Source organism: Vombatus ursinus, unplaced genomic scaffold (genome assembly GCF_900497805.2).
Source record: "Vombatus ursinus unplaced genomic scaffold, bare-nosed wombat genome assembly UNPS02014798.1, whole genome shotgun sequence".
Classification (NCBI taxonomy): domain Eukaryota; kingdom Metazoa; phylum Chordata; class Mammalia; order Diprotodontia; family Vombatidae; genus Vombatus; species Vombatus ursinus.
The window spans coordinates 45,407,082-45,428,110 of record NW_020954576.1 but is presented as its reverse complement, the minus strand read 5'-3'; the positions used below and the strand labels follow the sequence as shown (position 1 = coordinate 45,428,110).

At 43.9% G+C, this 21,029-nt stretch overlaps 1 protein-coding gene across 1 annotated transcript in view; it reads right to left on the bottom strand.

Annotated features, from left to right (window-relative positions):
* PLXNA2 (plexin A2) overlaps window positions 1-21,029 on the bottom strand; it is a 316,420-nt gene that overhangs the window by 169,529 nt on the left and 125,862 nt on the right. The window contains exon 4 of the mRNA XM_027871180.1: window positions 5,285-5,419. Within this exon, the coding sequence (XP_027726981.1) occupies window positions 5,285-5,419 (135 nt within the window). The remainder of the gene's footprint in view (window positions 1-5,284; window positions 5,420-21,029) is intronic.

The following is a 21,029-nucleotide window of genomic DNA, read 5'->3' as shown; positions in this document are numbered from 1 at the left end:
ACATATACATATACATATACATATACATATACATATACATATACATACGCATACACATACACACACATATACATACATATATATTCATAGTAATTTGGAACTGGAAGGGATTTTGGAGATTATCCAATATAATCCATTCGAACCAATCCAACAAATATTTGTAAAGCAGCTACTGGGTGTAAGGACAAGACTTGGTACTACAGGAGATATATTTAATAAAATCTGAACCCTGCCTTCGTAAATCTTACAGGTGTGTGTGAGTGTGTGTGTGCATGTGTGTACGTGGTTGGTATATAGGTGGTATATAATTACCTACATAAATAACATAAATAACTATGGTACATAAGTGCATAAGAGAGTTTTAACTCAAGTGTTATATGCAGCCCAAGGTATAGGAGAAGGCTACCACTGACTATAGAAATGAAGAAAAGCCCTCTGGAGCAGGCAGACTGGGCCTTTGAAGGATGGGTAGAAATATAAGAGGCAAGGGTAGAGGACAGGAAAGCCCCCTATGCATGGGTGAAGGCAGAGAGGTAAGAAAATGAAGGACGTATGGGGGGGGAGCAGAGAGTATACATATTTGGCTAGGACATGAAGTCCATAGAGAGGAATGCTTTGGGGGAAGACTGAAAAGTGGAAATTTTGAGTGCAAGATTGTGGAGGGCTTTTAATATGTCTACTGAGTCTGAACTTAATTCAGGGGGTAGTAGGGAGCCACTGAGGCTTTTTGAGAAGGATGTGAACAGATTGAAGTGTATGGTATCTAAGTTTGTCCTCGATGTGAAGGACGTTTTTACAGGCAAGAAAACTAAAGCCCAGAAAATTTAAATAGGTTGTCCAAGGTCATGGTTAGTTAATAGAGCCCAGGTCTCCTATCTCCTTCGGTTCATCAATGCTCTCTCTCTATCATATTGCCCATTCTCTTCTATTAATTCCTTGTATACCCCAAAACAGATATTTCCAGGGGAACTGTCAGACAAGGCTATCTTGTATTTTCCAATGTTTCCCCTGAGAGGCCTCGGCTTTCTGGGGATGTTCTCCGTGCTCACAATGTCTCAGCCTCAGACAGATGGGCCTTGAGCTGTTCTTGGCTCCCATCCCTGATCTCGACCCCTTGTTAAATCAGTTGGGCACCTGTTTCTACAAGATTTACAGCTCTTCAGGTGCCAGGGTTAGGTGCTCCACTGCAAATCCCCCTTGGAACTTCCTCCTCCTGGATTATAGCTGCCCCCTGGCACAGTGCACCCCTCTCCACCCCATATATCTCTACAGACAGTTCTGTGGAGTTAGATCGAGATTCCTGCCATGACTGGTCAACATCTCTTATTGCAACTGTTACTGATCTGAACGCAGGTCTTCCTGCAGTTACATTCACTATGTCACATCATCTTAGAAGACACCTAAATGAGCTAATTATACACTTTAATGAAGAATATGAGGATTTTTATGCATGAGGAACATGAGGACCAGAGCGGACGAAGGATAAGCCTAAAGTATACAGCTAATAACTGGTAAGGGGTAGCTAGGTGGTGTGGTGGATAGAGTGCCTGGCCTGGAGTCAGGAAGACTCATTTTTTTGGACTCAGACACTTACTAGCTGTGTGACCCTGGGAAAGTCACTTAATCTTGTTTGCCTCAGTTTCCTCATCTGTAAAATGAGCTAGGATATAGAGGGAAAATAAATCCAGTCCAAATATAGCTAACCCTAGGCACAATTATGAATAGATAGTTTTTGATCTTGTATCCATCCCTCCCGATACTGCCTCTACCTTCTGCCTTGTCCTGTACACTGGGTGCATCTCACTAAACCCCCCAGTCATCTAATGCCCTTCTACTGATACTGGTAGCATCTTACCTTTAAGCAAGGTTTCATTCTTTAAAGTTACCCTTCTCTTTCCCTGGCCCCCAACAATACTTTTATTCTCTTGGCTCCCTGATCTCAATTGACTATCCCAATAACAGAAAATTTACACTAAAGCACTCTATATCCACTGTACCACCTAGCTGCCTCCATCTTCTATATAATAGGTGCTTAATATGTCTGTTAAATGGTCCAGAGGAAAGGGTTCTGGATTTGGAATCAGAGGATTTGGCTTTGAATCCCAGCTTTGTTACTTATTGCTTGTGTGACCTTGGGCAAGTCATTTCCTCTCTTTTTTGCCTCAGTTTCCTCATCTGTAATACGAGGTAGTTGGAATTTATTCCCTCTAAGGTTCTTTCCAATTCTAAATTTATGATGTTACAAAAATGAATGAATGCATATATAATTTTTTTTAACCATTCTCAAGGGTATTTGTATTTTAAAAGTAACCAGTTTAGTGAAGTAAACAGAAAGAATTCATCATCAGTGTTGGGTATAAACAGTGCTGTAACAGCTCCATAGGTGAGTTATTTTGGGGATAAGCTGACTTTACCAGTGGCCTTCAAATTATGCCATAGATATGATCCATTTACATGAAAAATCACCTCTGACTCTAAATTCAGAATCTGTAAAGTTGGGCAAGCTTGGGTATACAGGGCCATCATCCACCCGGGACTGATTCTACTCCACAGAGAGGGCCACATGAAAGTGCTCAAAGAAACAGGAAGAGCCAAGTGGATCTTCATGCTTCCTGCATGTGTTCCTGTTACTAGGCAATGTTGAAGTTAAAATTCCATCTCAGTTCTCTGGATGCGCCACATCCCCATCTACTTCTCCCTCCTCCTTCTCACCTATCAATTTACACTTGACTCAGGTGCTCTAGATCTGCAGTGTGGGAGAGCTGGGGACATTCTCACGGCTCAGGGAAAGGCGGGAGAGATGGAGGGATCCCAGAAACCTTGGCAGAGCCAGTTTGGAAGTGTCCACAAGAGTCACCCCACGGCCCTTTTCTGGCATCTTCTGCTATCTTGTCAGGGACCTCAAATTTAGAGACTTGGATTCACCATGAAGTTCCCTTTAAGAGAAGCAACAGGGTGTAGGGGAAAACACACTGGGCTGAGAGCCAGGAGAGCTTTGTTCTAATGCGTGGCTCTCCACTTCAGCAGCTGTGGGGCCAGCAGCAAGTTACCTTACTTCTCTGGGGTTCAGTTTCCCCCTCTCTAAAATGCGGGGATTGGGCTAGATGACATTGAAGGTCTCCACTAGCATTAAAATCCTCAGTCCCTTCTAAAACCATGGGGACCTACTTGGAAAGGCCATGTTTGCATCTTTTCCTTCTCTTGTACACTCACACAGTACCTAGTGTCCAGCTAGGTAGTGCAGCAGATAGAGCATCAGCACTAGTCATGAAGACTCATCTTCCTGAGTTCAAATCCAGCCTCAACCACTTACTAGCTGTGTGACCCTGGGCAAGTCACTCAATCCTGTTTGTCTCAGTTTCCTCACCTGTCAAATGAGCTGGGAAAGAAAATGACAAATCACTCCACTGTCTTTAACAAGAAAACCCCAAATGGGGTCGAGGAGAGTTGGACATGATTGAGTAACCAACAAAACTACCTAGTACCATGCTGCACGAATGGCTGTTGTCCAATAATGTTGGCTGAATGAAAGACAGAATCTTGTCCCTTCTTCTTTCATTTTCTTAAGTTAATTTTACTTAATTTTAGAAAATTTCCCTCTTCTTGTCATCAGTCACATATGATCCTGGAGAAAAGTATGGCCAGCCTTTCCCCCTTTCCCCTTCCCCAAAGTTTTTCCTGTGTTTGGCTAGGAACAGCCCCGGTTACAGAAGATAAGAACTAGCATGTTCCAGTCCTTACCATCTAACTGGAGCATGAATGCTTAGCCATCAGAACATGTTGGAAACTGAGGCACAGATTGGTGGCTAGTATGACACAGTACAAAGAGCACTGACTTTGGAGTCAGAGGACCTGGATTCAAATCCCACTTTTAGTACCTGTGTGACCTCAGGTCAATCACTTAATCTCTCTGGGCCTCATTTTCCTCATCTATAAGATTAGGAGATTTGATTTGGTGGACTCTGAAATTACTTGTAGCTTTAGTTCTAGATCTAGTTTCAAGAAGCTAGGTGATGCTGGATTTGGAATCAGGAAGATGTGAGTTCAATCCAGCTTCAGACCCTTACTAGCTGTGTGACCCTGGGCAAGTCACTAACCTCTGTCTACCTCAATAAGATGAGATTAATAATAGCACCTACCTCCTGGGGTTGTTGTTGAAAGCAAAATAAGACAATATTGTAAAGCAATTCACAGACCTTGAAGGGCTGTTTAAATGCTAGATCTTGTTAGTTCTATAATCCCGTGTACAAATTTAATGCCACGAGATTTCCTTAAAGCCTCATAGCAAACTGCATGAGCCCAGGCTCCCCCTCTCGCAGGCATGACCTCACCTCTCACAGCTGGCTGAGTTTCATCTGGTCTATGCAAGTGTGAGCTAAGATGTAGATTTCTCCTCTCCCTCCTGATTGCTCGCTTGGGTTGGTCCTTACAAGATTGGTCCGAGCACCAAGGCCTGGATTATTTACACCTTATTGGCTCTGGGGAGCAGCAGACTCCGCGGGCCCTCAGGTCATAAATCTACCTCCTAATCACGCCAAGATGCTCTGTGCAGTCTGGCCTGTTCTTGTGGGGCAGTTTATCATATTCAGAGACACAGAGCCGTGGCTGGGGCAGCAGGCATCCAGGAAGGAGCTGGCCCCCAAATGTCTCTCTCTAATTCCCCTTGAAAGACCAAGAGTGAACAGGAGAGAAGAGTCAGGCTGTAGAGTGTAGGCAGAGGACCTGCACTTCAGCTCTGATGACCTCGGAACACCTATGTATCTGTGCATCACTTATTCCTCCCATTAGAACCTCTACTTCATTATCCATAAAACGGGGATACTAGCAGAGGAAGCCAGGCATATTGATACAGAGCCAGTTTGGGAGTCAGGAAGACCCGGGTCCAACCCCATCTCTCATAGATATCAACTGTGTGGCCACAGCCGAGCCAGCTAACCTCTCAGTGCCCTAGGTAACTCTCCAATAGTATAAGTTACAGATATATTGCCCAAATTTATGAGTGGAGGGGATTTCTGCACTGGAAGTACCTCATGCTGGTGACATCATAGGTTCCTTCCCCAAAACTCCCCACCTCACAAGGTTGCTATAAGGGAAATATTTTAGAAACCTTAAAATACGATAGAAATAAGAGTTAGCATTATGATTACTAAAACCTAGGGGACCTGGGCTCAGACTTCCCTCTGGATTTCTATTGGTAAAGCCCAATGGTCTCAGTGAACAAACCACAACCTCTGCAGAGGCTCCCATCACTGTGTCTAGGTAGCCTTATGATGTCAGCACTCACCTGTCTCTCTGACATGACGTACAGGTAACGCTGGTCAACGGAGAAGGCCATGTCCCGGAGGATGGGGCTCCCATCTTTGAGAACGGAAACCATTTCATATTGAACCCCTCCATGGGGAGGGCCATCCGCCCGAATCTGAAAGAGAATCAGAGGTGTCCTCAGCATCTCTGTAAAACCTTCTCCCATAGCAATTTGTTTATGCTTCTCATGAGATCCATTTTTATTTGACGCTTACTTACGTACAGAATTTCCCCTACTAGACTCTACAGTCTATGATCTCAGGGACCAAGGCTGTTTCATCTCCCAGCACTTAGCATAATGTCTTTTCATGCATTAGACTTTAGCAAATCTTTGTTGAATTGAACTGAGTTGAATTGAATTTACTCTTAGCCCTCTTTGGAAGGGAAACCATTCATTGCTCTCCCTGAGTCTTGCACTACCCCAACCCACCCCACCCTACCCAAAAGAAGATGAGGAATTTACTAGGTACTCCTTGGTACAGAGAACCAGCGCTAGGTCTGAACTCAAAGGACCGGGGTTCAAATATGGGTTCTGCTACTTATAAGTTGCATGAACTTGCCTAGGTTACTTCTCTCTGGGCCTCAGTTTCCTATTTCAAAAATGAGTGAGTTGACTCTTAATTCCTATGACTTCACAGTCAGGCTAAAAAGTTCCCCAGCTACTAGGAGGTGGGGAGAGATGAATGTTTTTATTTTAGCTCCAGTTTCCTCATCTATAAAGTGGGGCTAATAATAGCATCAGGGCTCCTCACAGGGTTGTTGTGAGGATCTAAGGAGTTAACATATGTAGAGTACTTTATAATAAACCTTAAGGCAAACCTGTAAATGCTAGCTCTTATAGATGTGTCCCTGAGATTGGACTGGCCCAAGGTGTACCAAAGTGGTCCTGTTTTCTACAAGCCTGTGTTTGCTGGACATGTGAATCTGATCCCTTTAGCCATGGAGGTGTGTTTGTGTTAGCCAGCATGCACAATGCATGTATTTATGCCTGTCTGCCTGCCCAGACATGTTGGTTGCAAGATGGTGACATTCAGGGGGCATTGCTATATTTGGAAGGGAAATGAGGCTAGCTCCTGGAACCCAACGGGAGAGAGAAGGAGGCAGGCTTCCATGTTGGTGGTCATTTAGGCAGGATGATTTAAGGGGGCCTGGGAAGGTCCAAGTTCCACCCCAACTCAGCATTTCCCAAGTTTCTTCCCAACTCTGACCTGTCACTGATGCCTGAAATTCCATCATTAGATATTCATTCCTTTGGGTAAAGGCACTGACCCTTGCAAAAATACAAATAGCCTGGAGAGATGTTCATCAATTATTAGTCAGTAGCCCATTAGTTTATTAGCTCTTTTCAGTTCTGAAGGCTGGATGAGAGCTGAGAGCAGTTTTTGATAGGAAGAGATACCACCCATAAAGCAAAAGGGTCTGACTGCCTGGGAAGGGCACAGTCCTGTCTGACTCCTGACTACCTTTCTAGGCTTTCTGCACGTTACTCCCCTTCATGCATTCTACTTTCCAGGCAAACCGGCCCACTTGCCCATCTCCATGCATGACATTTCAACTTCTATTTTCTTGCCTTTGCTGAGGCTACTATTATCCCCTCCTTCACCTTAGAGAATCCCTAGCTTCTTTCAGAGCTCAGTTCCTGGGGTGCCTTCTGCAGGAGGCCTTTCCTGATCCTCCTTCCCCCACCCCAAATTACCTAGTGGAGTATACCTGAATGTACTAATGTGTACCTGTTCCCCCCCTCCCCCAACTGAAAGCAAGGGGTTACTTTTTTTCCTTTGCATCTCAAGCACTTAGCCCAGTGCCTGGCCCAGAGTAATCAATCAATCCATAAACATTTATTAAGTGCTTACTACTGGTCAGGCACTGGCCTAAGCATTGGGAATATAAAAAGAGACAAAAGATAATCCCTACCTTCAAGGAGCTTATCACCTAATGGTGACCAACATGCAAATATATTCAAAGCAAACTATATATAGGATGACTCAGAAACAATTAAGAGGGGTTGGAGCTTGATAAATGTTTGGTGAATGAAGGAATGAATGGATCGGTTTTGCAGCAGGGAACCTAGGTAGCTAGATAGAAGCCCAGACTGCTACTGTAGGAGATTTGTGAAACAGGAAGTTGAAAGGAAACAAGCATTTATTAAGTGCTTACTGTGCGACAGGCAGTGTGCTAAGTACTGGGGATACAAAAAGAGGCAAAGGATAATCCCTGTTCTCAAGGAGCTCAAGGTTAAATGGAGGAGATAACATGTAAAAAACTATGTGCAAAAAAAGAACTATACAGGATAAATTGTAGTCAAAACAGGATAATATACAGGATAAATTGTAGTATTCAGGATAAATGTGATCAACAGAGGGAATTGGCCTGGAGTTCAAATTTGGCCTCAGACACTTACTAGCTATGTGACCCTGAGCAAGTCACTTCACCCTGTTTGCCTCAGTTTCTTCATCTGTAAAAAATGAGCTAGAGAAGGAAATGACAAAAACCACTCCAGTATCTTTGTCAAGGAAACCCCAAATGGGGTCACAAAGAGTTGGATATGATGGAAAATGACTGAAGAACAACAAAGTGACAGAGAGAAGGCACTAGCAAAGAAATCTAGGATACCATCTCTTTCTCCTCTACCAATACAAGCCCTGTATATCCTTTGAGGTGCAGCTCAAATCACACATAGCTCAGCCCTTAAGCCCTCTCAGACTACTTCAGTCCATACTTATCACTTACTCCCTTTACCTGAACTACTGTTTGTAACATACATTCTGGGCACTTAATTGTATTCAATTCGGTACATTATTATATATTGTCTTGCTACATAGAGGTAAGTCTGATCACCCCCCCCCCCCAAAGACTGTGTAAGATCCTTGTATTGTGCTCACATTTGGGAAGGATATTGGTAAGATGGAGAGAGATCAGAGTGGTGAACAGCCTAGAGGTCTTGCTCTATGAAGGAACTAGGGATGTTTAGTTGGGAAAAGTGAAGACAAAAGCCAAGATGGCGGTGGGGTGAGGAACATGATAGCTCTCTTCAAGTATCTGAAGCTCTGTTTTACGTGCTGTTTCCGCTGTTAGAATGTGTACTTCTTGAGGGCAGGGCTGTTTTTGTCTTCCTTCAGTCTCTGTCTCAGCACAATGCCTGTTCCATACTAAGCACTTAAGAAATACCTGTTTATTTGGGGCAGCTGGGTGATACAGTGGACAGAGTGCAGGGCCTAGAGTCAGGAAGACTTCAAATCACATACACACTACTATGTGATCCTGGACAAGTCTCTTTACCCTCTATCTGCCTCAGTTTCTTCACCCATAAAATAGGGAAAATAATAGCACCTACCTCCCTGGGTTGTTGTGAGGGTCAAATGAGATAATGATTGTGATGTGATTAGCACAGTGCCTGGCCACAGTAAGTGTGATATAAATGTTGGCTATTATTATATTATCATTATTGCTGTTGTTGCTGCTGTTGTTATTTATTGATTATCTGTCACGTAGAAGAGAGTTCGGCCTTGTTCTGCTTAGCCCCGGAGGACACAGGACAGATCCTGCCTTGATGAAAGAAGAAACATTCTGACAATTAGAGATGTCCAAAGGAGAAAGGTTTTGTTTTTGTTTTGTTTTTATTTATTTATTTGTGTGAGGCAGTGTGTGCCCTTTCCTTGGCGCTCTTCAAACAAAGGCCGGATAACCACTTAATGAGGAGGCCGTAGAGGGATCCTTGTTTGGCCATGGACTGGATCAGATATGGCTTCTGAGGCCCCTTCCAATGGAGAGATTCTGGGAATCTGGGATGTCAGGAGTGTCTATTTCCTGTGTGGGCCACTGAATTCCTACTATAGAATTCAACAAATACTTTTGCAATAGAACTGAATTGGAAATCAAATAACTCAGGCATCTTAGCCTCAGTGCCATAGTCAACATGAGGCTGCCAAGTATTCCTCTTGTGTGATTTTAATATCAGGTTGTCTTTTACATCTACTGTGTGGGACTGTTGCCGCCGGGAAAGTGCCTTTTGAATCTTAAAGAGCTATGGAGATTTGAGTTAGTACTACTATTTTTAATTCTATTATTGTTATTTCCACCTGTCCCCTTTGGTGTCTCTCCTGACCAGCATCCGGCCCTCCTCTTCTGCCACCCCCTTGCCCCTACCCCCAAGCCCAGTGTGATAGAAGATGAACAGAGGCCACGTGGGTGGGGTTTCTGGCTGGGATTATTGCAGGACTGGGGCAGGGAGATCAGGTCTGTGGGCCACATTCCTCTATTCTGTCTAGAATTTGCACACTTGCCAGAGAAACATGATAAGGGCACAGCTGGCGCCCGTATGGAGGACAGCTGCGGGCTGCAGGCTCAGGGCCAGGGTGGGGGAGGTGAGGTCCCAGTCCGTGCAACTTTCAGGGACAGGGATACCAGGGGCCCCAGCTCTTTACTCCCTTCCTTTCCCTTGGGCTCTTTGTGGCCCAATCTTCCAAGGGAAGGGGATGATAAGTGGGTGGAGGTGGGGGCACAGGCACCGTCTGCCTCCATTCTCCTAGCCCTGGCAGCATTAAAAGGCCCTGGACCAAGGGCCGGGTGGAATAGCAGACCTCAGCGGTATAGCAGCAAACCCATCCCTGTCCCAGTGCTCCCCTGTTGCTTTCCAGTTCTGTACTTTCCTCTTCCTCTCTCTTCTTCAGGCCTGACTCTCTCCTCCACTTTCCAACCTGTTTAAAGCAGTTACCTTGGCAACTACTGCTGAACTCCTTCATTTCAATATTTGGGGGTGGGGGGAGGAAGGTCATTCGTTTTCCTTTCCCACGCTGAGATCAGGGGGACCTTTAGTTTTTGGGTCATGGGATCATTGATTTAGAGCTAGGAGGCACCTCATGGGTCATCTGGTCAAATTCCCCTGATTTTACAGAGGAGGAAACTGAGGCCCAGAGAGATTGGACAGGACTTGAGCCCAGGTCCCCTGATCTTAAAGCCAGTGCTCTTTCCACAGTGTCACATTACATCTTTTTGCCTCAAACCCTAGCATAGGCTGAGGCATCTTCTTTTACCTCCTGAGGACTAATTCTATCCCCACCTCCACCTCCAAATACAAGAGTTCTCTGACAGCAGATACGTTGTAATGAAACAAACCAGACTTTGAACTTTCATGGAAGAGACAGATCCAGGCACACCCGTTAAAAAGAGGGGTCCTTAAAAATCCTGACGAATACTTGGGTCCTTCATCACTGACCACTGCATCAGCCAAGTGGCCCTTTCTGTAGTAACTAAAGGGAGATCGGGAAGATGGGAGTCAGGGGTCTTGGCTGGCTCTGCTATGTACATTGCTGTTTCCTGACTCAGTTTTCCTGCTCTTTTACATGGGGAGATTGGTCGCTGCATTGCATCAAAGGATTTAGAGCTGCAGGAGACTTTGGAGGGCTTTGAGACTAACCCCCTCACTTTACAGATGAGGAAATTGAGGCCCAGAGAAACCAAATGACTCATCTAAAGTCATAGACATAGCAAAGAGCAGACTTGAGATTCAAACCCAAGTCTCTTGACTTCAAAAACCAGGCTTATTCCAATATGCCATGTTCCTTTCCTAGTGCTAAAGGGAAGTGTAGGGAGGCAGTCCTGATACATCTTCTCCATTTTTTCCTCAGGACAGCAGGATCTCTTTAGTGACCTGCAAGCTTTGCTCAGACAAGTGGCTCAGTCCCAGGAGCCACTGAGCCCCCATCCAGATCTCCTGGTCTGGGTTACAAATGAACCCACTGGGGGGGAGAATAGCCCCCTCTTCACATCTGGTACTTGACCTGGGTGACAGAGCCAGGCTCCAGAAGGAAGAATCCAAGGGTAGGGCTCTTGAAGGGCTAGCTCTCCGGGACAGAGTTGGGTGATGCAGGCAGGAAATCAGGTTAGAGGCAATGGTGTAAACTAACTAGACTGAAGGGTACAAATTTTCAGAACTCGAGACAGATTCCAAACCAACTGTCAAAATTTTTTTTTCAAATTGGATCAGAAAATAATTCAGCATTTAAAAACAGCAAACAAAGAACTATGTGAACCAGTCCAGAATGAGCCCAAATTAAGCTGATAAGCTTTTTGGTTCAAGTTCCTGGTTAAAAGAGCAAGGTCAAACCAAGAAGCTTTCTCTCTCCTCCTCCATCATGACACAGCCCAAGCTTGCACAACCCTTCCCAACCCCCAGCCTCAGGGTCACCCAAAGCAGTTGAGAGAAGGGCTGGACACTCAGCAGAGAATTCAACCTCTTCAAAATGAGGTCCAATGAGAAAACATTTCTAAAGTGCTTAGCACAGTGCCTGGCACATAGTAGGGACAGCTTGGGTCTGGGATTCTGTGACTCTTCTCCTGACTTTGCCCCTTTTCTGGGCCTTACCTATGCCATACCTCATAAGCGGGTATTGTGTACTACAAAACACATTAGGTCTTGAGTCAGAAGAACTGGGTTTGAATACCAGCTCTGCCAACTAATAGCTGTATGACCTTGGGCAAATCTCAGATCCACAGTTTACTCATCTGGCAACTGGGTACAATATTTGTATTACCTACTCCACTGGATGGTAAATGGGATGATGTATTTAGAGTGTATGCAACATGCTATAGGGACTGGAGTGTTTTCAATAGTGTATGGGACTACCAAAAGTGGAAACTCCCTCCACCAATGTAATTTATAGTCTCAGAGTTGCCTAGGGCACAAAGGCGTCAAGTGATTTTTTTCCAGGTCATACGGCCAATATGTGTCAGATGTAGGGCTTGAACCCAGGTCTTTCTGATTCTAAGGCCAGCTCTTTATCTACTGTACATTTGGTGGACCTGCGAATTGGTCTAACTATTCCAAAAGTCAATTTGGAATCATGGGATAAAAAGTATTAAACTGTATATATCCTTTGACTCAGATCTCTCATTAGTGAGTGTACCCCAAGGAAGCCAATGACAGAAAGAAAGGTACAATATTTGCCTAAATATTCATAGCAGAACAGTTTGTTACAGCAAAAGGCAATAAACAAAATGTGTGCCCAAAGACTGGGGGATGGCTGGAGAAATTGTGGTACATGATTGTACTGGAATATTACTGTCCTTTAAGGGACGACAAACACAAGGAATTCCGAGAAATATGGGAAGCCTTTTATGAACTGATGCAGGGTGAAGGAATCAGGAAAAAGTGACCAACACACCCAATGACCACAATAATATAATTCAAGAAAACACTAAAAGAACAAATCAAGTGCAAAGACTCATGTTGGTTCCAATAGCTGATCTCTAAATGTTCCTTTCCTCTCTGTACAAAGATGGTAGACTGTTTCCTGGCCACTAGTCTTTCCTCTCTGTACAATGAGGGGGTTCATTACATAGTCTCTGAAGTCCTTTCCAGACTTAGATCTATGATACTATGGTCTTTCAAAATCCCTGCTAAGGCCTAGTTTAAGATGAGATACTTTAATATATAGGGACAGCTAGGTGTAACAGTAGATAGAGCACTGGGTTTGGAATCAGAAAGACTTATCCTCATGAGTTCAAACCCGGCTTCAGACACTTATTAGCTGTGTGACCCTGGGCAAGTCACTTAAGCGGTTTGCCTCAATTTCCTCATCTGTAAATGAACTGGAGAAGGAAATGGTAAAGCACTCCAGTATTTTTGCCAAGAAAACCCCAAATGGGGTCACAAAGAGTTGGACCTAACTGAAGCAACTCAACAACAACAACAACAACAACAACAACACACTTTAATATATCAAGGACTCCTGCCACCCATACAGATGATAGTCTTTCTACAAAGCATAATATATTATGAGAGAGTTGTCTGAGGCTCAGAGAGGTCAATTGACTTTCCTGTAGTTACACAGCAGGCAAGCACTAGAGTCAGTATTTGAACACAGGTTTTTGGGGCATCAGATCCAGTTACTATATATGCTATGCTAGACTGCCTTGGTATTGGCTAATGATTGACAAACAATGTTGTTCTTTGTTAATACTCAAGTGTTTCTAGGAGATTGATAGCTAACTCAGTTAATCAGAAATTTTAGAGCACCTACTATGTTTCAGACAGTATTCTAGGTTCTGTGGATACAAAGACAAAAATGTAATAGTTGACCTCAAGGAGATTATGTTCTATTGTCTGTAGACAATGATAAGCACATATAAAATGGACAAAGAGTCAATATAAAGGAATTTGGGAGAAGGGACTAATAGCCAGGGTGAATCAGGAAATCAGTGGTAGTACCCGAGCTGTGTGAGCTGTGAAGGAAGCTAGCCATTTTATGAAATGGAGCTGTGGAGGAAGAATATTTAAGGCTGAAACCAGCTTGGGGGAAAAAAACCATGGAGGAAGAAGATGGAATGTCAAATACGGGGAATAGCAAAGAGGTCAATTTGACTGGAACATTAAAAAGTGTGATGGCAACTAATAATGCCTGATTAGTCTGGAAAGAGAGGTTGGTGCCAAGGGCTTTAGATAATAGACAAAAAAGGCTGTATTTTATTCTAGAGGCAAAAGGGAGCCATAGAAGCTTCTAGAACATGGAAGTAACATCTCACCTGTGCTTTAGCAACATCACCTTGGCAGTTATGAAGAGGATGAATTGGAGAGAGGAGATATTTGAGGCAGGAAGACCAGTTAGGATACTACCAAAATAATCCAAGACATGATAAAACTTGAAAGAAGAAGACAGATACAAGAGATGTTCTAAAGGTAGAATGAATAGAACTTGGGAACTCATAGAATATGGAAGATGAAAGAGAGTAAAGAGTCAATGGTGACTGTATAGTTTTGAATCTAAGTGACTAGAAGGAAGGTGGAATCCTCAACAGAAATTGAGAAGTTAGGGAAAAGAGTGTATTTTGGCAGGGAAATAAGTTCTGTTTTGGACATGTTGGGTTTGAGTATGGGGCATACTGGTGGAGATATCTTTTGGGATTGGTCATCAGATGCAAGATAAGGATCAGCTATTTAGATCTGAGAGTCAAATGCTTGGAGATGATAATTGAGCACACAAGAACTTATGAGGGGGAGTACAGAGAGAAGAAAAGAGGGGCTAGGAAAGCGATCTGGGGTTTATCCAGGCTGTCAAAGAAGACTGAGGAATGGTTGGACAGGTAGGAGAACAAGGAGAGAGAAGCACCATGAAGATCCAGTGAGGAGAGAACATCTAGGCAGTGGTGAACAGGGTTAAAAGCTCCAGAGAGGTTGAAGATTGAGAAATGGTTGAGATGATCGGCTGAGTGGACTGACCAAAGCCACATTTTCGTCTTCAACGATGCTTCTCCCTGCAGATGCGGGCCATGAGTGTGTCTCCTCAACAAGCAATTGCAATAGGCTTGAAAACCTCCATTTGGCAAAAAGTACGCAGGGAGGCAGAAGATTCAGTTTGCCAGGGAGCTGGCCTTGGAGCCAGATCATTAGAAGAGCAATCCAAGGCTGATTTACGGCCCTGTCTGCTGTGTGGGAGGTTCCCCCATTGAAATGAGAGTGAAATAGTAATCCTATTAGTCCCTTTCCTTTAAATCACAGCTATGTCTATGCAGAAATTAATGACAGTCTCTTTACAAGCACATCCAATTCAAATCAGCATATCCAATTAACTCGCTTACCTGCAGGCCCCTTGAAACTCCTTTTTCTTGTGCGCCAATTCCTTTTTCTATTTAGCCCTAAATTATGGCAGTGCTTACTTGGGCTTTGACACTTTAATATTACTTTTTCTTCCCTAGTGCTGCCGGGGAACCGCAAGCATGGGACATCACAGGGAACGGTAAGCAGTGGGATTCTGAGAATTTGTCTCAGAGATGGTCAGATGGTATCATGGAAAGAAAACTCAATTGGGAGACCTTAGCATGGACTCTGATAAGAAAGGTTTTTCCTGTGATAGCATATCAGCAGGGACTTCACTGTGGGACCCTGGCCATGTCATTTTACTTCTTTATGCATAATATCTTCATATAGCAAACGAGATAATGATACCTGCCCCACCTATCTTACAGGATTTTTGAGAGCATCAAATAAGACCACAGATGTGAAAGTACTTTGAACAGCATAAAGTACTAGCCAAATGCATTTGTATAGACAGTATATAGTATAAAGTACTAGACATTTCATGCATTAAGTTTTAAAATATGCTTTACATGTGTTCTCTTATTTAATCCTCAAAACAATCCTGGGAGGAAGGTACCATTATTATTCCCATTTTCCAAATGAGAAAACTGAGGCTCAGCGGGTTAAGTGACTTACCTAGTTAGTAAGTGTCAGAAGCAGAATCTGCACCCATGTCTCCCCTGACTTTAAGGCTAGAGATCTTTTTACTCTGCCACTACTACCTCTCTAAATATTGTCATAAATAGGATCTGATTTAGAGTAATCTTAGAGTTCATCTAACTCAAACCCTTCACTTTATAGAAGAGGAAATTGAGGACCAGGGAGAAAAGGTTATAATAATAACCAGCATTCATATACACACACATATATAAAAATATATACACATATACATATATTTATATGTGTATATATGTGTACACACACACTATACACACACACGAACACACACACATCTTTAAGCTTTGAAATATATTGTCTTACTTGATCCTCACAACCATCCTATGAAGGAGATGCTATTTTTACCCCCATTTTCCTACTGAGTAGACTGAGGCACAAAGAGAATAAATGACTCATTCAAGGTAACACAATGGCTAAGGAAAAAAGCTGAACTTGAAATCCAGGCCCTTGGACTGACTCGAGAGCTGTCGCTTCTCCCCAACGCTGCCTCAGTGTTTGGAGGACTGAAACACTCAGTGCTGAATTCGGAGCAGCAAGGATTCAGCATCAAGCCTCCCCATTAGCATTTCTGGTTTTCCTTGGGAAGGCACTGCTACTTTTCTGTCCTCTTTGAACTCCCCTTTGAATCCTGTGCTTGCCCAGGGTACTGGGCTTGTTTGTGTGAAGGTATTTGCATGTTGAATGTGGGGAAAGGTAGGGAAGCTGTGGTGTGTGGTTCTGACTAAGCTGGAGAGAAATGTAATGAGGTTCTGTGTCTGTAGCTGTGCATTTTGGAGAGGGGAGGGGAGAGAGAAAAGAGAGAAAGGGGAGAGAAGAAAGAGGAAAGAACAGAAAAGGGGAGGGGGAGGGGAGACAGCAAGAGAGAGAGGGAGACAGAGAGCTAGAGAGAGCAAGAGTGGGAGGGAGAGAGAAAGCTAGAGAGAGGGAGAGAGGAGAGAGGGAAAGAGAAGGGGGGGGAATTCAAGCTTCAGTTTATTTCTGTACAGCTTCATGACCCGAATTATTTATAGATTGAAGTCTTTGGTAAATTCAATCTCAGAAATACATCTTCCCTCCATCCTGTAACACACACACACACACACACACACACACACACACACCCAACAGCAGCAGAAGCAGCAACTTCGATGCTTTTCTCCTCCTCCCCAACCTCTGAGCTGTGGAAATGTTAACTAAACGTTCAAAGGCACAACCCAGCAGGCTGAAGCTCCCTGGAGGATGACTGGGAGCCTGGCCCTAAATGCCTGGATAATTGGAGAGGAAAGAAGGAAGTAGCTCAAACTTCTCCTGTCTGTTGTGCTGAGCCAGAAGGGTAGAGTGAGAGGGGATGAAGGACTAGGGATCTTGTCCATTGAGAGACAGGAGACCTCTTCTAAGATTTGCAAATTCCTCTTCCCTTCCTCTCATCTCCCTTCCCTCCCCCAGACTTGCTACTAAGGTACCTTTCAGCACTTGTCCCAAATGAGCTGTCAATCACCAGGGCTTTGACATTGGAAGGAAGGATATATATTGGAGATTGACATTTCCATCCAGGCACAATTATATCAGTTTCCTTAAATGTTAAGGACCTGCCTGGGGTCTTCAACTGGGGTGTGGTTGGCACAAGTACTCGTGATCAGAGAGGGTCAGGGATGTCAAAAGATATTTTAAAAAGAGGTAAAGTGCCAAGGAGGGCATTTCCTCCTGGGGTGTGTGTGTGTGTGTGTGTGTATGTTTGTGAGTGGAAAAAGGAGAGAAAAATGCCCCCAAAGCCTACCCTTTGCTCTCTAGGCTGAAAAAAGCAAGTCACCCTGATAGAGGTTCTTCAAAGTACAAACTGAATAATCCAGTTCCTATCAGCTGGGTGACTTTCTGCATAGAGCTGGGGATAGTGTGTGGTTATTTCTCTTTGGGCATTAGCAGTAAGTCTTAGAGTCATATGATCCAGATTTAGTTTTTGGTTCTCAGTGAGCTGAGGAACCCCAGACAAATGACTCAACAAATCTGAGTTTCAGTTTCCTCATCTATAGAAGGGGGATAATATTGCATTTTTCAGTGTGTTTTTTTTTTTTTGTGAGGATGATACTTTGTAAACCTAAAATAACTACATAATGTCATTATGTGTTATAATATGGTTGAAACATATTACAAAGGAGGAAATGTCCTGGAGAAGAAGCTAAGTGATGTCAAAGAAATGTATGAACCAAAGATGAGTCATGGGTTGGTCACAGAGTAAAATGGGAAGAGAGGAGAGAGCTAAGTGATGGGCATCTCATACATTGGTATCCACACAATGTCAAGAAATTTAAAAGTTCTCCAGCATGTTGAGTCATTGAATGCTTCTGGTGAATTAATGGGACAACATGAACACGGGTAAGAGTTGCACATATGGATGGGTTGCCATCTGCATCAATGGAGAGATGCTCAAATTGATGAAATCACAGAACCATTGGCTTCCTGAAGGACTGAACTGGCAAGTTCTTTCAATGGCTACTTTCTCTCCTGTCTTCCTGGGAGAGGAAAACTTGGTGGATCCTTAGTCCGTGTTGATGCTGGACACTGGGTGTGTTTAATAAACCCCTTATTCAACCTAATTCCAAATACTTAAGAACTAAATAGAAAGATGGACAGATAAAACATTCTTACTACGTACCAGCCCCAGCCCCAGATATGTCTGCCACTGCCCAATCCACAGTGCTCTCTTCCCCCACGGTAAGACCAGAAGGGACACTCTGAGCCACTAAGCAGAAAAGGAATCACCTGCTTCCTGGCTCCATCTTTGATGGGGGACTTTTCTCAGCTCATAGGAAGAGGACGATGGCGAGATGCCTCAGGAGGCAAATGACTAGATGCTACAGGCTTCCAGGGCTGGTCTTAAGGAGAGGCACAGGCATAAACCCAGCTCTGGCTTCCTGTCCCTGCTTCACCTCCTGCCAGCAGGAGCCAGGGCAGGAGGCTCAGGGAATAAGATGGAGTTGCCAGAGGCAGGGGAAGCTCTTGATTGTTCTGGGAAACAATGAGATAAACACAGCAAGAGACAGAAGATGCATTAAGCAGCCTCAGATGAAATCAAATCACGCAGGCAGCAAAAGCAATATTTCACTTGGAGGCTAGGGGAGTGGGGAGGGGGGAGTGTTTGGGGGAGGGTGGAAGGAATTAATAAAGAATGATGAGGAGCTTCTGCCAAACTCCCATCTCTGTTTATTCTCTACGGGCTGGGAGTGGCAGAGGGACACGCGACATTCATGTTCCAAGCAATGTTAAGACCAAGTTTTTCTTGCTTGGAGGTGGGATTTTGAACCCCTGAATGACCTGGAATCACACCTAAGTCTTGAGCCCTGGAGTTTGGGGGCAATTCAGAACCATATAGGTCTCTCAGGGTCACCGCAGATGGCAATACCCCCTTCCAAAGGGGACTCTAGAGAGAATGATGTGGATAGACTCAGATATATGGTTAACTGAGAGACCTCAGAAATAGCCTCTTTGTTTTTAAGTCTCCAGTTTTCCCCTGTCAAATCAGGAGAGCCATGCCAGCTGCAGGGGCCTTTAAAAAAAAAATCACACTTTCGGGAAATAAAATAGCTTGTCTATTACTAAAAAGTAGTTTTTTCCTTTATGTATGACCACAGGAGATCAACTGGGACCTAGATGAGATCTAAATGTTTGTTGAATTGGATAGAGGCAAATAGAGCCTCTATCCCAAGGATAGAGCCCAAGGATGGGCTACTTACAAGGGTTATTACCCCTTTTAGTGAACTCTTTCTTTTCCAGATCGTAAGAAACATTCTTCAAAATGTCTGTTCTGGAAACGACTGTAATCTTCCTTTTTATTGACATAATGACTGGGGTTTTTGTTTGTTTGTTTTGTTTTTGTTTTTTCTGCTACATCGGGAAAAGTAGGGGAGGGGAGGAGGATGGGAGGTATTTGATGGTGATAGAATAGAGATTTAATTTTGTTCTTATAATTCCTGAAACATTAAAATGGAAATTTGCTTGACAAACCCCAGGATCTGTCCAGATGTCCACAAAATAGGAAAACAGGAAAAAGAGATAAAATTCTAGGTGTCAGAGGTCATCAGTGAAGGCTAGATGACCATTTGTTATGGGTGATGTAAAAGGAATCTTCAGCCAGATTTGGGGGGAGCTAGATGGCCTCTGAGAGTGCTTCTAACTCTGAGACTCAAGGTCCATGTCTTGTGCATTTCGATGTCCCTTCTCATTAACACTGCTCTTGCTCGGGTTCTAGCCAAATTGACTACTGGCCATGCCCTAAAGACCTCCTGCTCATTTTTCATGGTTGCCCTTTCACTCATGTCTTCTCTCTCCCCCTTATCTCCTTCTTATGACCTATCAGTGAAGCTCAGTTCAAATCCTCCTCCTTCCCCTCCTTATCCCCACTAGGATTTTAGAGAATGGCCAGTCCCCTGGGCAATGCTCACTCTGATTCTAGCAATTTCTTCCTCTTCTTTCTATTCTCTTCTCTCCTCACATACCTCCCCCACCCTTCCTGAAGCATTCTGTCGCAGTGTCGTAGGCACGCTTTTGACATGAGTGACTCCATCTTGAATTTGTAATGCTTGTAAAAGAGCTTGGAGGTCTAGCTAAGACAAATCCTAAACACTGTCATGGTGAGATGTAGTTGAGAGAATATTGGATCAGAGGTCAAGAGACCACCATTGGCATCCCATCTCTCACAGTTAGCTGTGCGACTGAGGGCGAGTCGCTTCTTCATTTTCCTTATCTCTAAATTAAGGACAAAAATAACAGCTGTCACTTACAAAATGCCTTAAAGTTCAAAAAACACTTGACATCTGCTATCTCATTTGTTCCCCTACAAGCAGCAACATGTCACAGTGGAAAGAGCATCGGATCTGGAGTCAGAAGAACTACTAGATCACCAGTGTGACCCTTGGGCAAGTCACTTTGCTAAACACCCCCCTCAAATGAGGGGATTGGTCTAAATGACACCTGAGGTCCCACTCAGCTCTAAATATAGGATCCTATGAGCAATCCTGTGAAGTAACTGCTATTATTATCATCTCCATTTTATAGTTGAGGAGACTGAGGCTCAGAGAAATTAGGTGACTTGTTGAGGGTCAGGGATGATAATATTTTTATACTTCGTACCTTGTAGGACTGTTGTGAGGCAAGTACTCTATAACCTAAGAGCCCTATATAAGTGAAAGTTGTGGTTGGCAAGGCAAGAATGCAAGGACTAGCTGGGGTTTTGGCTCAGAGACAGACGGAGTGTATCTAAGTAACAGGGATCAGGGGATATAATTCGGAGTAAGCAGGCTGATGCAGCAGAGGTAAGGAAAGGTAACCTCCAAAGTAATGCCCTTCAAGGTACCTAGTAGCCCTAGGGGTGTCCTATGCATAGACAGCTCACTCCTTGGCAGTGCCCAAGGGCACAGCAGGCAGTTGAAGGGAGCCCAAGATCCTTAAAGAGGTTTTCTGTTTGAATAGCTGAAGTCTCCACACCTCTTCCCTTTCC